Raw genomic sequence first — 18,921 nt, forward strand, 5'->3', positions numbered from 1 at the left:
TTGATAAAAAAATAACAAGATAAATATTTATATTCAGTATGATGAAAACTTTTCGTACCAAATAAATAAATAAATAATACAACCACGAGACGATAGATCGATTTACACTTAAACATTTATTTTTAAATAAAAGAAAAAAAATTTAAAAACATGATGATAATTAATATAATTATTAATTATCAAAACGATGATGTAACTTCTCTGAAAAATAAAATCTTGATTAATATGTTAAGGTTTAAATAAATAAGAAAATTTCAAGACAATTTTAATATGTATTATTTAATTAGCATTCAAGAGTAGCAATAAATGTTTGCAATAAAATTAAAATATATATATAAATAAAAAGCCAATTAAAAAAAAAAATAATTTGACATAATTTTTGTTAAAATTATACTTAATATATATTTTCATTTTTAATTCATGAATTTTAATTTTTTTTTTTTTTTTCTTTCATTTACCATTAAAGTACGAAAATTTTTTTTTTTTATCAAACAAAAGTTATCTGGATAATTTAATTAATTACTTGCTAAAAAAATTCAATAGCCAAGAAATTAAAAAAAAAAAAAAGTAAATATTAGTATTTTTTTGATATCTTAAATATAAATAAAATCTAAAAAATTGATTGAAAATACAAACTCATTAATAATTGATAAAGATAAAAAAATAAAAATAATTATTTTGAATCATTTGAAATTTTACGTTTTTTAAGCAATAACTTGCGATAAGTTTCACGAGCTAATTCAGCATTTTGTAGTTCTAATTCAACAAATTTAGTTGATTCAATTAATGATAAATCAGTTCTAATATATTCAATAGCTTCTTCTTTGAGTTTATCACTTCCATAAACATTAGCAAATGCCAATATATCAATAGCATTTGTAACATTAATTCTTCTTATTAATATTCTTTCACACATCATTCTTAATTTATGCATTTTATATTTAAAAGCAGCAATAATTAATTCATTAGTCATTTCATCAATTCTTGGTGGTTCATTATCAGTATAAACAAATATTAACATTTGTTTAGCAACTTCTGGCTCTAAATCATCAATAAATATTTCACGTTGATTTTTAACATTATCAAATTTTAATAATGATGCAAATACACTACTTTGTGCACATAATAATAATTTATGAGCTTTTAATTTTGTTCCTTTAATATTTAATGTTATATCACAAAATTGTTCATTTTCTAAAAATACTGATAAACGATCTTGCAATGGACTATCAGATACATCATTATTATTATCACTTTTAGTATGTGTTGTTGAATTACGTACAATTGTTGTTATTTCAATGAGTACTGTTAATGAATCATTTAATAAAAAATTTTTTGATGTATCAAATACATCTTCCATTATTGTAAAACGATCATAAAAATCAACAGTTGGACGTATTGCTGTTGCTGATGCATCATGTATTGTTTTATCTTTTTCTTCTTTATTTGCATTTAATAATGATAATGTTATATTGACAATACGATTATCAATAATATCTGGTGAATCTTTGAGTAATATTAATTTAAAAAATAACATACCAGGATATGATGGATATAAATCAAGACGCCAATTACATTCTGGCTTTGTACCAGATGTAAACACTGGTGATTCAATTTTTTCATTTTGTTGTTTTGATGCTGATACTGATTTATAATTTTGTATTACCCATTCACGTGAATCTTTTCTTTTTACTTCAGTTTGTTGCCATACTTCTGATTTTCTATCAACAATTACTGATGCCATTTTAGCTGAAATTTTATTTATTTATTTATTTGCAATATTATTTAGTTAAATTATTTCAACATAACCTTAAAATTAAAAATATAAATTATACCTGAATTGAAGTTTGATGAAAATTACGAGTATTTGTATTGATTCAATGAAGATTGTTGATAAAATATTTCTAAACAAATTATATCTGTTTATACTTTTTGTTGATTTTTTTTTTTCCAAGTTATAAAATGCCAACTTTGTAACACTTTATTACCGGCTTAAGTTTCGCTGACGGGTTTACCCATAATGGTGACTGTACAAAAATAAAAAAAAAAAAGGGAGGGGCTAAAATGGGGGAATGTAACCATAACTCATTTTCCAATTTCCATAGATAGAGTTTTAAGTTACATTTTTTTTCCTTCATCCATTGAAAGCCGGTATATTAAAAATAAATCAATAAAAACCAACAAAAATTAATATATTTAAAAAATAAATAATTTTGTTCTATCAAATAAATTATTAACTATTGTTTAAAATAAATAAAAATTATTTTTTTTTTAACATATTTCTCTACTTTCTTTGTTCTCATGAAAAAAAAAAAAAAAAAAAAACACTAAAATATTGATTTTATGAATAAATATTTATTAATACATTGCTCGTTTACATTATTATTATTTCTTCAAATTACATTGGAGAAAATAAGGATAATTGCGACAATATTTATTTAAATTTTATATTATTAATTTTTGTATTTTTAAATCTACCAAAAAGTTTTTTTATAGAAAACAAATTTTGATTATTTACTATTTGTTTACACACGATTCGTTGTTTAATTATTATTATAAAAATTTATCAAGCAGTTAAAAAACGTTAATTTTACATAATTAATATATATTTATCTAAACAATTCTACTGATTATTAGAAAATTTTTTTAGGTAAGAAAAGATTTAGTAAAGGGAATGTAATTATGGGTTAAAATTTTTTTTGATCCCCCACCACAGATGAATTGGTAATTTATTTATTTTATTTTTAATTCACTAAATTGAATTGTTAATTCATTACTTTCAATGTAATTAATAATTTATAAAACTGCCACGAGTTTGATACCAAAATACAAATATTTATGAATCGAATTTTTTTTTTTTTTCTTTTCTTCAACTGGACGTCAATCAACTATTTTTGTCTTTTTTTTTTTTTTATGTACATAATTAATTAATCAACTAAAATTTATTTTTATTAAATAAAATTAACCTCGATCCGTCCAGGCAATGTACAACAAAAAAATAAATTTTAAATAATTAAAATTAATTCTGAAGAAAAAAAAAATAACAAATTTTAGCAAATATTTAATATGCATTGTCGAGGTCATAAATAGAATGACCTATTTTCTCAATGTTTCTATTTTATAAATAAAGAACAGCTCTATTTTAAATTACCCTCAACTGTAAAACACAATATTAATTATCATACCTGATAAAAAAAAAAAAAAAAAACAGCAGTTAATTGAACAATTAAAGTAGATTAATAAAAAAAAATCCAACAACAGAATTATTTCAAATTTATTTATGAAAAATTACTGTAAATAATTTTTCAATAAATTAAAATTAATTAATCCAAGGTAAACAGCTTCAATGATTAAGCATTTTGAATATTTTCATTGATGAAAAAATAATAATAAATAAAACTTGACTCATTGCTTGTCCAAACAGTTCCAAATAAATTAATTAATTAAAAAAAAAAAAAAAAAACTAGTTAAACTAGGTTAAATATAATTTTCTGTAATTAAAATGTACATAGATAGAATGAGAAAAAAAATGAAAAAAAAAAAATTATTAAATAAATGACAAGGGGACCAATTGAATTGAGATGTCAAACACTTTATTTTTCACATATAAAGGCAAATAATGCCTAATAATTATTCAATGATATACAAAATTCATACTATCTAAATTGGAAAAAAAGAAAAACAAATTACAAAAAAGAAGGAAAAAAAAAATAATAATAAAGCAATTAGAGAAAAATTAGAGACATTACAAAATCTTCTTCGGCAACGTTTATGATTGAAATATCCCTTCCAATAACCAACTAAACTTCTGCCTAGACAAACGAGTCGTTGATAAGATGGTAAGCTTGATAATATAATTAAATTGGCACAATTAATAATTAATTTAATTTGCCTGTCAATGCAATTAACGCGATAATATGTGGAAGGGTTCAATTGCGGAAGTATTAGCCAAAATACGAAACATATTGTTACAATAATTGTGACGTACACGTTAAATAACAAAATTAATTGCATTATAAAGCAATTTGTGAATTATTTTTTTAAATATTTTTTATACTTGATTATTTTTATTATTAATATAGTTATTATTAAATCCCCGGATTTATTGATTTATATTTTTTTAAAAAGATGAAAATGCAGACACGAACAAATTCAATATTTAAACAAGTATTAAAAAATAACAATAAATAATAGAAAAAAAAGAAAAACAAAAAAACCTGGAACGAATTTAATGCTAAATTGTCTGACCAACGAGGCTACCGACAATTGGACCAATAAATTTTCTTAATTATTTATTTATTTATTTTTTAAATCCCTTGTTATTGTTATTTAATTTTTTTCCTACTCAATTACAAAGATAATAATAATGTAAAGAGTATTTCCTAATTATTAACTATGATTTTTATTAAAAATTAAATTAAATTGTAGAAGTAACTAATGAATTTTGTTATTAAAAAAAAAAAATATATAAGAAAAAAAATTTACTGTTATTTATTATTATGATTATTTATTATTATAAACCGTTTATTCAACGCGTGTTATTCGTTTAAAATTTTACTTTACCGTAATTTTATTTGCATTTCCTCATTAACTATTTATGAATAAACAATTATTTAAAAATTAAATTAAATTATTAATTATAATGAAAAAAAAAAAAAAAACAATGATAATTCCAGCTATAAAAGTTTGGGCGAAAAAAAAAAAAAAATTAAAAAAAAAAAAAAAAAAAAAAAGAAAGAATGTAATAAGTAATTTCAATCTGTTTTTTTTGTTTTTTTGTTTTTTTTTTTTTTTTGTATATAGAAAATAAACGTGTCACACACCAGCTGCTGGCACAAGTAATAAATAAAACTTGTGAATTTCACCAGAAAAAAAATTCGACAAATTATTGTATGGTTTAATCTTTTTTTAAATATACTCAGATATGAGATATTATTGAGAACTCGATATTTCACTTACGTTTTTTGTTTTTTGTTTTTTTTTTAATTTTTATTATTTATTGATTTTTTTTTTGTGGTTTTGTTTTTATTATTATATAATGAAATATAGCCACGAATCAATACTTAGATCAAATCAGCAACATTCGTTGGCATTTCTTCGATACGAGTGTGATAGAATTGCTCGATGTCACTCATCGTTCTCTTATCCTCACTTGTAACAAAATTGATTGCAACTCCTTTACGTCCAAAACGACCACCACGTCCAATTCTATAAAATAATAATAATAATAAAATAATTTAATATAGATAAATAACAATGATAATATTTAATATAAATAAATAAAAATAAAAAATTACCTGTGAATGTAATTTTCACGGTTTGATGGAAGATCATAATTGATAACCAATGAAACTTGTTGGACATCAATACCACGAGCAAGTAAATCAGTTGTAATAAGTACACGTGATGAACCAGTACGAAATTGTCTCATAATAAGATCACGTTCACGTTGTTCCATATCACCATGCATAGCTGATACAGTAAAATCGCGAGATTGCATGTTTTCAGTAAGCCAATCGACCTTACGACGTGTATTACAAAATATTACAGCTTGAGTAATACTCAATGTTTCATAAAGATCACAAAGTGTTTCAAATTTCCAATCTTCACGTTCAACAAATACATAAAATTGTTTAATACCCTCAAGTGTTAATTCTTCTTTTTTAACAAGAATTTGAATTGGATTACGCATAAAGCATTTTGATACTTCAAATACATCATCAGGCATTGTTGCTGATAATAAAATAACTTGTACATTTCCGGGTAATAATTTAAATACATCATGAATTTGATCTTTGAAACCACGAGATAACATTTCATCGGCTTCATCAAGAACGAAAAGTTTAATTTCATCAGTACGTAATGCACGACGACTAATCATATCATAAACACGTCCTGGTGTACCAACAACAACATGAACACCAGCTTCTAACCGGCGCATATCTTCACGTACATTGGTACCACCAATGCAAGCATGACATTGAGCATGCATAAAGTCACCAAGAGCAATCATGACTTTTTGGATCTAAAGAAGAAAAATAAAAAACATTAAATTAATATATTGTTTAAATATTTATAATATTTATTAATTAAACAAAATATTTACCTGTTGAGCAAGCTCACGAGTTGGAGCAAGAATCAATGCTTGGCATTGAGAAACAGATGTATCAATTTGTTGAAGAATTGAAATGGAAAAAGTTGCAGTTTTGCCAGTACCTAATGATAACAACAACAAAAAAAAAAACATGATAACGATTAGACACTCATCCTGTTGATATTTTAAATGTTGTTTTGACAATGAAAAGCTTTATTAAAAATTACCAGATTGGGCTTGGGCAATAACATCAAGACCCTTGACACAGGGAACGATAGCACGCTGCTGAATTGCTGATGGTTTTTCAAAACCATAAGCATAAATACCACGAAGAAGTTCTTCTTTCAAGTTCATGTCATCAAAAGAATCGACAACGGTTTCCCAGTTGGTCTCAATAAGACCATCTGGTTCCATACCAGCTGGTCCATCATAAGCTGGAGCATCAGCTTCAGTGGGTCCATTTTTGGACTCACTAGTCCAATCTCGGTCTTCGTTTCTGTAAATTAATAATATTTCAAAATTAATATTTATTTTATTATTATTATTATTTAAAAATATAATATTTATTTTAATCTTACTCTTGATTTTTAACAAGACTATCTGACATTTTTAAATAATTAATTTTTAATTCAAGTAAGTTTATCTATGTTAATAACAAGTCAAAAATAAATAATCAAGTATTTTTCTTTTTCAATATCAAATAAATAATATCATGGACAAACTGAGTGGCTCTAGACCTTGAATAAAATAAGAGAAAAAAAAAAAATTATTGTTCAAGCAAATGACTCATTGACAAGGTTTTACTCAAAAGAAAAAAAAATAAATAAAATCACTAATGACGCACAAATATCAAAGTCTATTTTCACAAAAATTTTTATTATTATTTACTTATTTGATAATAATTAATTTTTATCTTGAGTAAATTGAAAATAAAAAAAATAAAATATATATATTATTTTTTTTTATATAAAAATAAAGTAGCTTGTCAAATTTTCAAGAGGGAAAAAATAGATGTTATTTTATTTTTTGTTTATTAAAAAAATAAAATACAGGTAAATTGTGAAGATGGGCGTTAGTTAGTTATTAAAACAAGGGTTAAAATATTGACAGCGTGTATATAAATTTTAATGGCAGAAAAGGCGACAGCATGGCTGGGCATCGTGGACGCAGACGGCGTCTAAAAACTCATATAAATTTATTGGGGGGTGGATAAATCTCCATTGAAAAAAAAAAATAAATATAATAATAATATCAACGACAATATTTATAATAAATATTTATAAAATAAGGATAAATTTAATAAAATTAAGCAAAATAAAAAAATAAATTTTAACCTCAAAATGATAAAAGACGCTTGTTTAATAAAACATTTATCATTGGGTATTTATTTTAACAAAATAAATAAATAATTATATTATAATAATAATAAATTAAAATAATCCAAGGTTAAAGTTTCATGAAACATAATCATCACGGTTTAATATGAGCCATGAAAAACCCGCATTTAACATGTGCTCCTTTGCCTAACCGAACGCGTGACATAAAATCTAAAAATATTTATATAAATTAAACACAATTAAAAATATAAAAAATAATAAACATCAATATTATTCCAAATTTCACGATAATAACGCTATTTTTCATCCACTTTTTTAGGAAATAGCGAATTTTAAATATAAAAAGAATTAGAATTTTTTATTCTTATTTTTTTTTTTTTGTCTTTTTTTTTTTTTTTTTTTTCGCGGCACGCCATGTTGTCAGACGTTAAAGTCCGTGCACTCACCCGTATCATGAAATATAAATTATTGATATTGAGGTTATTAAACACATATTTTCATCACAATTAAATTTATAACTTGATAAGCAATGTTAATTGATACTATGTTAATGATAATATTAATTATTATATTATAATTTATTGTAAAAAAATTAATTTTTTACCTTCTTTCTGATGTATACGACATGTTCCACGGTCAGTTAGCGCGATGGAAAGGATGGGTTCCAATTGCGTCACGATGAATATTAACACTAGAACACACCGTCCTATGGCGCTAGTATCGACGCAATTTTTTTTTTTTTGTCCTTTTTATATTTTATTTTTCGTAATTAATTTGCGCTATTATTTTTAATTTTATATTAAAAAATGAATAAATTATTGTTATAATTTATTATAAATTCTTTTTCATTATTTATCATTGAAATTTGCTTTTTTTTTATTATTTTAATTCATGATTTTTTACTGCGCAGACAGTGTGTTGGGTTTTGCGTCGAAAATGGGAGGTGGTTTTTAAAAAAAAAAAATGGAAGGAAAAACCGGGAAAATTTAAGTTGTTATTAATTAAGCTGTTTTTTTTTTTTTTTTATAAATAAATGAAACACATAATAATTAATGTAATTGTTAATTTATTATCACGAATTATTGTATATCTAAAAACAAATTAAATATAGTATTAGTTTTTTTTTTTAATAAAAAATAGAATAGAATATTTGAAAAATTTGTTTTATATAAAATATATATATAAAGTAACAATGTAAAAATATTGAAATTAATTATGCTAATTATTTACAAATAGTATTTGAATTAGTTAATTATATAAAGGCACAGCTGATGACAAACAATAGTATAGCAATTGGAAAAATAATATATATTCCCATTCTTGGATGACAAACAGATGTCAAATGTGATATATCATCTTGTTCATGTTCAATACCATCACGTGTTGGTACTTCAACAATAACTCTATCATTTGAAAGCATGTTTAATGTAAATGTACATTTAGTACTATTTAAACATGATTTTGTAACATTTTCATATTGAAATGTTGGCTTGTAAATATCAAAAACAGCATGTATATCATTTGATACAATATCATTATCACTATAAAAAATATAATAATAATAACCGTCATTTGTAACATTATGAAGTGTTGTCATGTAATCACCGTATTCTAAAAAATGTACACCATTACATGATTCAGAATGATTAAATGGATTTTGTAATAATAAATTACCCTTGTAACAATTTAGAAGACCCTCTTCAAAACTTGATGCTGATGAATCTTCTTCACTTGTTTTATTACGTAATGCATTACCACCATGTTGTATTCCATGATCAAGTAATGGAGCATTTAAAACTTGTTGATTACTTCTTGTATATCTATGTGATATATGTGATTGATAATATTTTATTCCATATTCATTTTCTTCAGCACCATCATCAATACCAGGATTATTTAATAATAATTTTAAATTTTCTTTCTTTTCTTTATCATCATCATCATGATTATTATTATTTACATGGTGATTAAGTTTTTTAGCATGTCTTACTTTTCTCATTGATTTATTATTAATACCAGTATAATTTTTATCAGAATGATTAATTATAAAATCCATTGCACTTTTAGTTAATTTATCAATATTTTTTTGTTTTATTGTATCATCATTTATTGTTTGTATTTTATTTTTTAATTTTTGAGTTATATTATCAGGATTATTATTTTCCTTGGAGTTTATTAATTGAGCATTTGTCTCATATGTTATCTTGACTTGTTTGTGTGCATCTGCTAACATTATACCTGATATTTTTTCTTTATTTGTATTGTGTTCCAACATTCCACATGTACGTAAATTTCTGTCATCCTTGACAACTAATATTCTTGCACCTTCAAATCTATTTTTTTATTTTTTAAATTATATATAAGCTTTAATAATATTTATCTATGATTTATATTAATTTGTTTGTTTTTTGTTTCAGGATATTTTACCTTGAGCATACTGAGAGTGATACTGTTGCACCTTTTAATAAATAAAAACCCCAATATTCGAGTGTATCATCTGGTAGTATCATACTTTTCTTCAGTCTAATGTGTTTTCTGAATGATGTTATTGCTGGTCTGTGATTCATTTGAAATGCATTAAATGTACTGTTCATTTCTAAGGTATGTGCCTACATTAAAATAAAAAATTAGAAATTAATTTAATGTATTTTAATAATAAATAATGGGGAAATTATTACCGAGCAAAAAATTGTTGATACACCATCACTTATTTCTAAAATATCTGATTCAGTCACAGCATAAATAACATCAGCATACAAACTGTGTCTCAAATACAATGGCATTATTAATAATATTATTGGTAATATAGTAGTCATCAGACAAAAAAATATCACACGTCTTACTCCGTTCATTTTAAAAATATATCTGAAAAACAAAAATGTAAAATATATATTTACTTAGAAGAGGAAGTTAAACACTGATTTATATCAAACTTTTTTTTTTTTTAATTATTAAGTTATCATATGTGTCAAATTTTATCAGTTGATTATAATTATTTATTTATTTAAACAAGTGTTTTGTAGATATTTTAAAACCCATATAATTTATGTCATTGAAAAAAATATAATACACTTAATATCTAAATCAATATTTTTCAAGGTAAAAAAATTTATAACAATAGTATAAATGTGGTTAAAAAAAAGAAAAAAAAAACAAATTTATATTTAAAAAATTTAATAAATAAAATCATTAATATTATATTGTTTTTTAGATGGAAAAAAAATATTTATCTACTGATTATTTTTTATTTTTAGATTATGATAGTGATGAAAAATAATTTTTATTTTAAAATATTATTTAAAATTTTTTATATTAAAATTAGAATATTATTAGGATAAAAATAATAATTAACAATCAAAAAATATTACTGTACTTTAAAAATTGTAAGAATTGAATTTAACACTCCTGTACGACTGATAAGATAATATAACTCTTTTTTGTAATGTTGATTTGTCATTGACAGTAGTTGAATAACTGTCAATTTTCCACGATGAATATAATAATAAAAAATTGATCTCCATTTGACAATAGACGTTTATCTATTGAATGAAAAATTAATCATAAGTACATGTGTTACACCAGGAATAAATTATAGAAAAAATTTTTAATAACAACAAATAAATGTACATGACATTGTCAAGTCGTTTGTTGTCGCCGTTGATATTTTTATATTTATATAAACTGGGGAATTTAATGTGGGGATAATTAGGGAAAATGGCCACTTGTAAACAAGCTATATTTTGTGTAAAATATCTGAAAATATCTATACTTCTTGCAGAGACAGAGACAACAGAGAGAGAGAGATAAAAACGCGAAATCATGTCGGTGACATCAACTGACATCAACACAACCAAAACTTGTATAAATTTTACAAGTGTATGTGTAAGAAAAAATAAAAAAAAAAAATCCTCCGTCAAGCCGGAGTATACACACAGAAAAATAGCGAGTCATTTACTATATTATTAACTTAATTTTATCACCATTGTTATTAATATAATAAATTAATAAAAATGTCAGCACGATATGACAGAGCAATAACAGTATTTTCACCTGATGGTCATCTTCTTCAGGTTGAATATGCCCAAGAAGCTGTAAGAAAAGGATCAACAGCGGTGAGTTGCTTTATTTTTGGGTGTCATAACCTTTATTTTTAATTTAAAATATGAAATAAATTTATCAACTATTAGTAACAGTATCAACAATGTTATTTTGACAAAAAAAAATAATTATTACAACATTGTTTATATATTACCATAGATAAAAATAATATTAATAATAATATATAATTTATTATAGGTTGGAGTACGTGGTAATGATGTAGTTGTTCTTGGTGTTGAAAAAAAATCAGTTGCTAAACTTCAAGAAGAACGTACTGTTCGTAAAATTTGTCTTCTTGATGATCATGTTGTTATGGCTTTTGCTGGTAATTATTAATATACAAAAACAATAATATTTATATTGAGAGCTTTTATTACATATATTATTTTATTTTTAATAAAGGACTCACTGCTGATGCTAGAGTATTGATTAATCGTGCCCAGATTGAATGTCAAAGTCACAAATTAACTGTTGAAGATCCAGTTACATTGGAATACATCACTCGTTACATTGCCAGTAAGTTTATTAATTTTTTAAATTACAAATTAACTTGTTTATGATAACTGATTAATAATATTATTAATTTTTTTCAAACAGGTTTGAAGCAAAAATATACCCAGAGCAATGGTAGAAGACCATTTGGTATATCATGTTTATTGGCTGGTTTTGATTATGATGGAAGTCCTCATTTGTATCAAACTGAACCATCTGGTATTTATCACGAATGGAAGGTATATAATATTGTGTTTTTTTATTTTATAATAACTGTTATTATTTTTAATCAAGCTGATAATAATTTGTCATTATTTAATTTGTATTTAGGCCAATGCAACTGGTCGTGCAGCAAAAACAGTTAAAGAATTTTTGGAAAAATACTACACACCAGAAGAAGTTGCAACTGAACATGGTTCAATAAAACTTGCAATTAGAGCACTTCTTGAAGTTGTAACATCAGGACAAAAAAATCTTGAAATAGCAATAATGCGTCGTGGTGAAGCTGTTAAAATGCTTGACATTGATACAATAGGTGAATATGTCATTGAAATTGAAAAAGAAAAAGAAGCTGAAGCAGAAAAGAAGAAACAGAAAAAATAATCATATTTTTTTTTTTTTAAATCAAATAAATTGATACTGTGTTTATTTTATACATTTCTCATTGATTAAATAATAATGTACTCTTGAGATTTGTGAATAACTATTATTTTTAAAATTTTTTTTAATTTATTTAAAACCCATGATATTTTATTGTGATTTTTGAATTGATTCATGGAAAAGGTGAAAATAATTGGAATGATATATTTATTAATATATTAATTTGTTTTATCATTTAATTATTTAGTTTGATGATTTGTATTCTGGCGATAGACATCTTCCACGATGATTGAATATTTGAAATGATGGCAAATTTCTTGTAGTTTCCCATGTTTTACATTCGAGATCAACAACAGCACGTATTTCACGAAAATCACCAGCGATATACATTATTCCATACATGACAATAATCAAACTGGCAATTCCTTGAATAACAATCTACATGAAGAACATAAATGGTATTAATATTTGTATTTCCAATGGAAAATAATTCTTCAACAACAAAACAACAAATTTATAAACTTACATCAATTGGTAATGTGGTAAATTCTTGTTCAGTTATACGTAAATAGGAACGATCTATAAATGAAAAAAAAAAATATTAATTACTCTTTAAATTTGTTGCAGTCATTGCCTGATTTATTATTCACAATTAACAACAACAAAACTTACGTTGGGCAGCTGAATATGCAGCATGAAAAATTAAAATAAATCCCAGAAAAGTTATACTTTTATGGGTGAATGTTGCGGTCATTTTGTAAGCTTACAATTATTGTTTTATATATATGAAAATTATAAGTAAATTTTAGTTGAATATTTATTGACAAAATAAGTAATAGTAATAGAGGTATTCAGGACTTGAATGACATGCATTGACATATAGAGTAATATCATGAAATAATTGACATTGATTGTATATCATTATAGTAAATAGAATTGAAATATTTATACAATTTAGACAAAATAGTAATAGATATAGAGTATTAAGACAGAATAAAGTGAATGATAAATAAGTAATAGAAATTAGACAAGAGATTAGATAAAGTACTATGATGATTAAATATACGAAAATATTAAAGATAATAGAATAGAGATTACGTATCCTAAATACCAATCGTATAAAACTAAATATATACTAGGGATAAATGAGAATGATTGAACCAAGCGTGTCATTTGAATGAGAATAAAAACGAAACTTCTATCGATGATAATTGATAATTAAAAATTGAACGGCTTGAATTTAATTAATAATTAAATATATATTTATACATATAATATATTTAATTATTAATTAATTTTTTTAAATTATAGATTCGATAAAATTAATAAGAAACAAGCATTTTTTAAATGAATGTTGAATTTGAATTTTTTTGATGGGAGGAATGAAATAAAAGTTTTCTAAAAAGCCGAATACCTCTGCTATTCTTTTATCATCTAGATACAAGTTAGCCGTTTTTATAAAAAATTTAGACGAAATAGTTTTCAAATAAGTAAATACCTCCTTGCTCATTCTATGTTCCTGTTAAAAATTTTCAATTTTTTCCATTAAATTTTTAAAAATTAAAAAAAAAATTAGGGGATCATAAAGAAAAAAAAGTAAGCTTCGAAAGTCACCTCTTAGCTCATTCTATGTTCCTGTTAAGAATTCTTAATTTTTTCAATAACAATTTTGAAAATTGAAAAACGAATAGGCGGTTTATATAAAGAAAAATAAGTAAGCTATCGAAATCACAAGATACCTCCTTGTTCATTCTATATTCCTGTTAAAAAAAAAAAATTTTATCTTTATTTTTTCTAATTTTTTTTAAAGATAATAAATTTATTTTAAAGATATTATGAAAACAGGAAGGCCAGGAAGTAAATCATAAATAAAGATAAATACCTCTTTGCCTGTTCTATACTCCTGATAAAACAGCCCTCTTCTATACTCTGTATTTTATATTCCTGTGTGTTTATCCTATCCTAAAAAAGTAATAATATAAAAGATAGCGAAGCTGAACTCGTTGACTCAAAAAAAAACCTCTTTGCCTGTTCTATAACCCTGATAAAACAGCCCTCTTCCATCTATGATATTTCAATGTGTTTACCCTATAGTTCCTAAAAAAAAATAATAGATGGCGCTCCGGAGTGTGGCTCAAAAAATACCTCTTTTCCTGTTCTATACTCCTGATAAAACAGCCCTCCGCTATCTATGATATTTCAATGTGCTTACCCTATAGTTCCTAAAAAAATAATAGATGGCGCTGAACTTGTTAACTCGAAAAATACCTCTTTTTCTGTTCTATAACCCTGATAAAACAGCCCTCTTCTATCTATGATTTTTAAATGTGTTTACTCTATAGTTCTTAAAAAAAATAATAGATGGCGCTGAACTCGTTGACTGAAAAAATACCTCTTTGCCTTTTCTATAACCCTGATAAAACAGCCCTCTTCTATCTATGATATTTCAATGTGTTTACCTTGTAGTTCCTAAAAAAAATAATAGATGGCGCTCCGGAGTGTGACTCAAAAAATACCTCTTTTCCTGTTCTATACTCCTGATAAAACAGCCCTCCGCTATCTATGATATTTCAATGTGTTTAACCTATAGTTCCTAAAAAAAATAATAGATGGCGCTTCGTAGTGTAACTCAAAAAATACCTCTTTTCTTGTTCTATAACCCTGATAAAACAGCCTTCTTCTATCTATGATATTTGAATGTTTTTACCCTATAGTTCCTAAGAAAAATAATAGATGGCGCTGAACTTGTTGACTCAAAAAATACCTCTTTTCCTGTTCTATAACCCTAATAAAACAGCCCTCTTCTATCTATGATATTTCTATGTTTTTACCATATAGTTCCAAAAAAATCAATAGATGGCGCTACTTGTTCAAAAAAATTCAAAAATATCAAATACCTCTTTGCTCATTCTATGATCCTGATACTCGAAAATTTTTTTTTCTATCAAATTTCAAAAATGTGAAAAAAAAAATTTTTGAGTATCAGGAACATAGAATGAGCAAAGAGGTATTTGATATTTTTGAAAATACCTCCTCGCTCATTCTATGTTCCTGTTACAAATCTATGATTTTTCCACAAATTTTTTGAAATTTGATAGAAAAAAAAATATTCGAGTATCAGGAACATAGAATGAGCGAGGAGGTATTTTCAAAAATATAAAATACCTCTTCGCTCATTCTATGTTCCTGATACTCGAAAATTTTTTTTTCTATTAAATTTCAAAAATTTTATGGAAAAAAATATTTTCGAGTATCAAGCTATAAAATATGAAATACCTCTTTGCTCATTCTATGTTCCGGATACTCAAAAATTTTTTTTCCATAAAATTTCAAAATATTTGTGGAAAAACCATAGATTTGTATTAGGAACATAGAATGAGCAAGGAGGTATTTTTAGAAATATCAAAATACCTCTTCGGTCATTCTATGTTCCTGATACTCGAAATTTTTTTTTTTTGAAATGTTTCGAAAATTCTTTGAAAAATCATTGATTTGTATTAGGAACATAGAATGAGCAAGGAGGTATTTTCAAAAATATCAAATACCTCCTCTCTCATTCTATGTTCCTGATACTCGAAAATTTTTTTTTTACAATTATTTTGAAAAATTTAAGGAAAAATTATAGATTTGTATTAGGATCATAGAATGAGCAAGGAGGTATTTCTAAAAATATCTAAATTAACTAAAATAAATTTAAGCAACTACTAAATAAGAACTCAATGGTTTTTTTTCAGTATAAGTATTTTTCTTTATTACAATATTATACAAGTTTTGATCTTTTTTTCGAGTGTATCTGTATGATAATCTTTTTTAATATTATACAAGTTTTGATCTTTTTTTTTGTGTGTATATGTATGATAATCTTTTACAATATTATAGAAGTTTTGATCTTTGTTTTTCGTGTGTATCTGTATGATAATCTTTTACAATATTATACAAGTTTTGATCTTTTTTTCAAGTGTACTTGTATAATAATCTTTTACAATATTATACAAGTTTCGATCTTTGTTTTTCGTGTGTATCTGTATGATAATCTTTTTTTTCAATATACTTTATAAATTAAACAAATGTATTTAATCATATTATTGATCTAATAAACAACGTTAACATAAAAAGTCTGCTTTTTATGTGTTCAATTATTTTTTTTTTTAAATATAAAACATGTTAGTTTATGAAAAGAAATGACATTGACCAAGTGTAAGTATAACAATTGTACCAAATGTTAAGCACAACCAGAGATATCTTCCAGTTATAGGTATTCTGAATAATCTAGCAGACATCTTCAATGATGACGTGTACAATAATATTGTATCTAAATCTTCACCTGGTACACATTGATAAACAAAAGGACGTACTCTAACTTCATGACCAATACTTTGAATCATCGTACAAGCTGTTGTTAAACGTGCTGCTTGTATAAATGGTACAACTGAAATCAGTATCCAAAGTATAACATTAATTATATTGATATATTGTATTGTTGTTTTCTTTAAATCAATAATATCATAGTGCAGTAGCCAAGCAGTACCAGATGCTGCCCATGATATATTGACTATTGTATAAATACAAACAGCTGGACTCAAATCATGATTAAAATACTTTAATAATTTACGAAATTCTGATATTTCTTTCATCCAATCAAGTGGTGGTATTGTATGTTGTAGCAGCTTTGTTTTTAAGAAGTTCAAATGTGCAACTAATAATTGTCCTTGTAAACAATAACTTGTTATTATTGTTCCTTGTACCATGTCATGCCACAGTGTACATATTATCAAAAGAATCTTCAAGAACTCTTTCATTTTATCAGGACTGTAAAAATAAATTTAAAAAAATTATTATTATTAATTTTAATTACTTTTTGCTATTTTAATATTAATATTTAATAGTTAATTTATTTATTTACCTATTTTCAAGCCATTGAAATTGAATATTTCCTCTTGCCATCATGACATTAACTGTGATCAATGCAACAGTCATCCAGACAACGCTCAATCCAATAAATAGCCATAATATTTTGACAAGTTTTTTTTGATTACCTCGATTGACTGAATTGGATGATAGCAAAAATGCTCGTTCCATTAAATTTTGTAATTGTTCATTTTCTTTAACACGAAATAAATAAACAGTGTATAAGTATGCAACAAGATGAAGAATACTTGGTATTAAAAAACTAAATGTTGAATTTTCATAACAAATTTGATGATATACACGTGTTCGATTAATATTTTCAATTGAATCATACTGAACTGGTAATTTCTTGTAACAAAATCCACGATCTCTTCTGTATAAATAATAATTTTTAAATATCTAATTAATATACAATATATAAAATTAAGTATTACTATTATTTTTATATTTTTTTTTGTATTACCTAAAACAAGCCATGTATTGTAAAACATATCCAATACACATGAATATTGTTACTTGAAATGTATGAATATTGGCAAGTATACAATAAAATGAAAAATGTTCACAGTCAGAATTCGTTGGTCTCAATCCCATAACAGCAAGCAATCTCAAGTATGGTCGTAATATTTTACATTTACAATAATGTAAAACTGCTGATGTACTTAAATTTTCATAATCTGGTGTTTCAGTTATAATACCAACCTTTTTTTTTTTTTGTTAAATAAACAAATAACATAAATTAATATATCAATAAATATTAATACCAATGTGTAACACAATATGTTAAACTTACTTCAGTACTTCTTATTTGTAAATCAGATAATATTGAATTTCTTGATTCGTGTGAATAATTATCAGCTCTTGATGGTGTTGGATCTTTAAAACTTGTTGTTTCATTACTATTTACATTTGCCTGTACAATATACAATAGTACAAAATTTTTAATAATAGAAAACAAGTAAATGAATATGTAGTGTATAATATCATCTTCAAAAAAAAAAAAAAAAACAAACAAAACAAATGTAGTAATCTTGATAAAAAATAAAAAATTAAACCAACAATTTTTATGTTTAATTTTTTTGAAGATAACATTTGACCTGACATTGATAAATCTCTAGTATAAATATAACAACTTAAATATTAAATAACTATTTTAAAAAAAAAAATAATAATAAACCTACCATATTAATTGAACATTGGGTCAAAAATATATAATAACAATAAAAATTGTGTTCATTCGTACTGTCATAAAATTTTTCCCTAATAATATTCTGGTGAAATAATATCTCGTTGGTTGTGATGACATTTCACCCATAAATGTGATATAAATGTCATTTATAATTTAACATCAATACTATCATTATTTTTTGTTTATTTTATTACATTTTTTTT

General features: G+C 24.2%; 6 protein-coding genes across 7 annotated transcripts; 1 reads left to right on the plus strand and 5 right to left on the minus strand.

The window, feature by feature from the left end:
* Positions 1 to 643: 643 nt before the first annotated feature.
* LOC122857144 (speckle-type POZ protein-like) lies at positions 644 to 2,158 on the minus strand. Its single transcript, XM_044159164.1, has 2 exons — positions 1,836 to 2,158; positions 644 to 1,749 (listed from the first exon to the last, which is right to left on the minus strand). The coding sequence occupies exon 2, from the start codon at positions 1,742 to 1,744 to the stop codon at positions 674 to 676; it is 1,071 nt and encodes a 356-aa protein (XP_044015099.1). The 5' UTR covers positions 1,745 to 1,749; positions 1,836 to 2,158; the 3' UTR covers positions 644 to 673.
* A 2,809-nt stretch (positions 2,159 to 4,967) lies between these two features.
* LOC122857052 (eukaryotic initiation factor 4A) lies at positions 4,968 to 8,122 on the minus strand. The gene is made up of 5 exons (XM_044159032.1): positions 8,036 to 8,122; positions 6,322 to 6,590; positions 6,107 to 6,216; positions 5,298 to 6,025; positions 4,968 to 5,208 (listed from the first exon to the last, which is right to left on the minus strand). The coding sequence occupies exons 1-5, from the start codon at positions 8,056 to 8,058 to the stop codon at positions 5,064 to 5,066; spliced, it is 1,275 nt and encodes a 424-aa protein (XP_044014967.1). The 5' UTR covers positions 8,059 to 8,122; the 3' UTR covers positions 4,968 to 5,063.
* Positions 8,123 to 8,436: 314 nt separating this feature from the next.
* LOC122857035 lies at positions 8,437 to 11,111 on the minus strand. Its single transcript, XM_044159008.1, has 4 exons — positions 10,805 to 11,111; positions 10,110 to 10,296; positions 9,859 to 10,040; positions 8,437 to 9,764 (listed from the first exon to the last, which is right to left on the minus strand). Exons 2-4 carry the CDS (start codon positions 10,281 to 10,283, stop codon positions 8,684 to 8,686), a joined length of 1,437 nt encoding a protein of 478 aa, XP_044014943.1. The 5' UTR covers positions 10,284 to 10,296; positions 10,805 to 11,111; the 3' UTR covers positions 8,437 to 8,683.
* A 163-nt stretch (positions 11,112 to 11,274) lies between these two features.
* LOC122857350 (proteasome subunit alpha type-7-1) lies at positions 11,275 to 12,720 on the plus strand. The gene is made up of 5 exons (XM_044159477.1): positions 11,275 to 11,543; positions 11,728 to 11,854; positions 11,932 to 12,045; positions 12,127 to 12,260; positions 12,352 to 12,720. The coding sequence occupies exons 1-5, from the start codon at positions 11,442 to 11,444 to the stop codon at positions 12,622 to 12,624; spliced, it is 750 nt and encodes a 249-aa protein (XP_044015412.1). The 5' UTR covers positions 11,275 to 11,441; the 3' UTR covers positions 12,625 to 12,720.
* A 91-nt stretch (positions 12,721 to 12,811) lies between these two features.
* Positions 12,812 to 13,497, minus strand: LOC122857531 (ER membrane protein complex subunit 5). The gene is made up of 3 exons (XM_044159746.1): positions 13,294 to 13,497; positions 13,148 to 13,200; positions 12,812 to 13,059 (listed from the first exon to the last, which is right to left on the minus strand). Exons 1-3 carry the CDS (start codon positions 13,373 to 13,375, stop codon positions 12,865 to 12,867), a joined length of 330 nt encoding a protein of 109 aa, XP_044015681.1. The 5' UTR covers positions 13,376 to 13,497; the 3' UTR covers positions 12,812 to 12,864.
* Positions 13,498 to 16,343: 2,846 nt separating this feature from the next.
* Positions 16,344 to 18,916, minus strand: LOC122857018. Of its 2 annotated transcripts, XM_044158997.1 has the most exons (6): positions 18,711 to 18,916; positions 18,323 to 18,442; positions 17,993 to 18,231; positions 17,525 to 17,902; positions 17,150 to 17,430; positions 16,400 to 17,050 (listed from the first exon to the last, which is right to left on the minus strand). In XM_044158997.1, the coding sequence occupies exons 1-6, from the start codon at positions 18,711 to 18,713 to the stop codon at positions 16,791 to 16,793; spliced, it is 1,281 nt and encodes a 426-aa protein (XP_044014932.1). In that variant the 5' UTR covers positions 18,714 to 18,916; the 3' UTR covers positions 16,400 to 16,790. The 2 variants fall into 2 exon arrangements, with proteins under 2 accessions (XP_044014924.1, XP_044014932.1); XM_044158989.1 differs by having other exon boundaries at positions 16,344 to 17,430.
* Between the last annotated feature and the right edge of the window lie 5 nt (positions 18,917 to 18,921).

Source organism: Aphidius gifuensis, linkage group LG1 (genome assembly GCF_014905175.1).
Source record: "Aphidius gifuensis isolate YNYX2018 linkage group LG1, ASM1490517v1, whole genome shotgun sequence".
Classification (NCBI taxonomy): domain Eukaryota; kingdom Metazoa; phylum Arthropoda; class Insecta; order Hymenoptera; family Braconidae; genus Aphidius; species Aphidius gifuensis.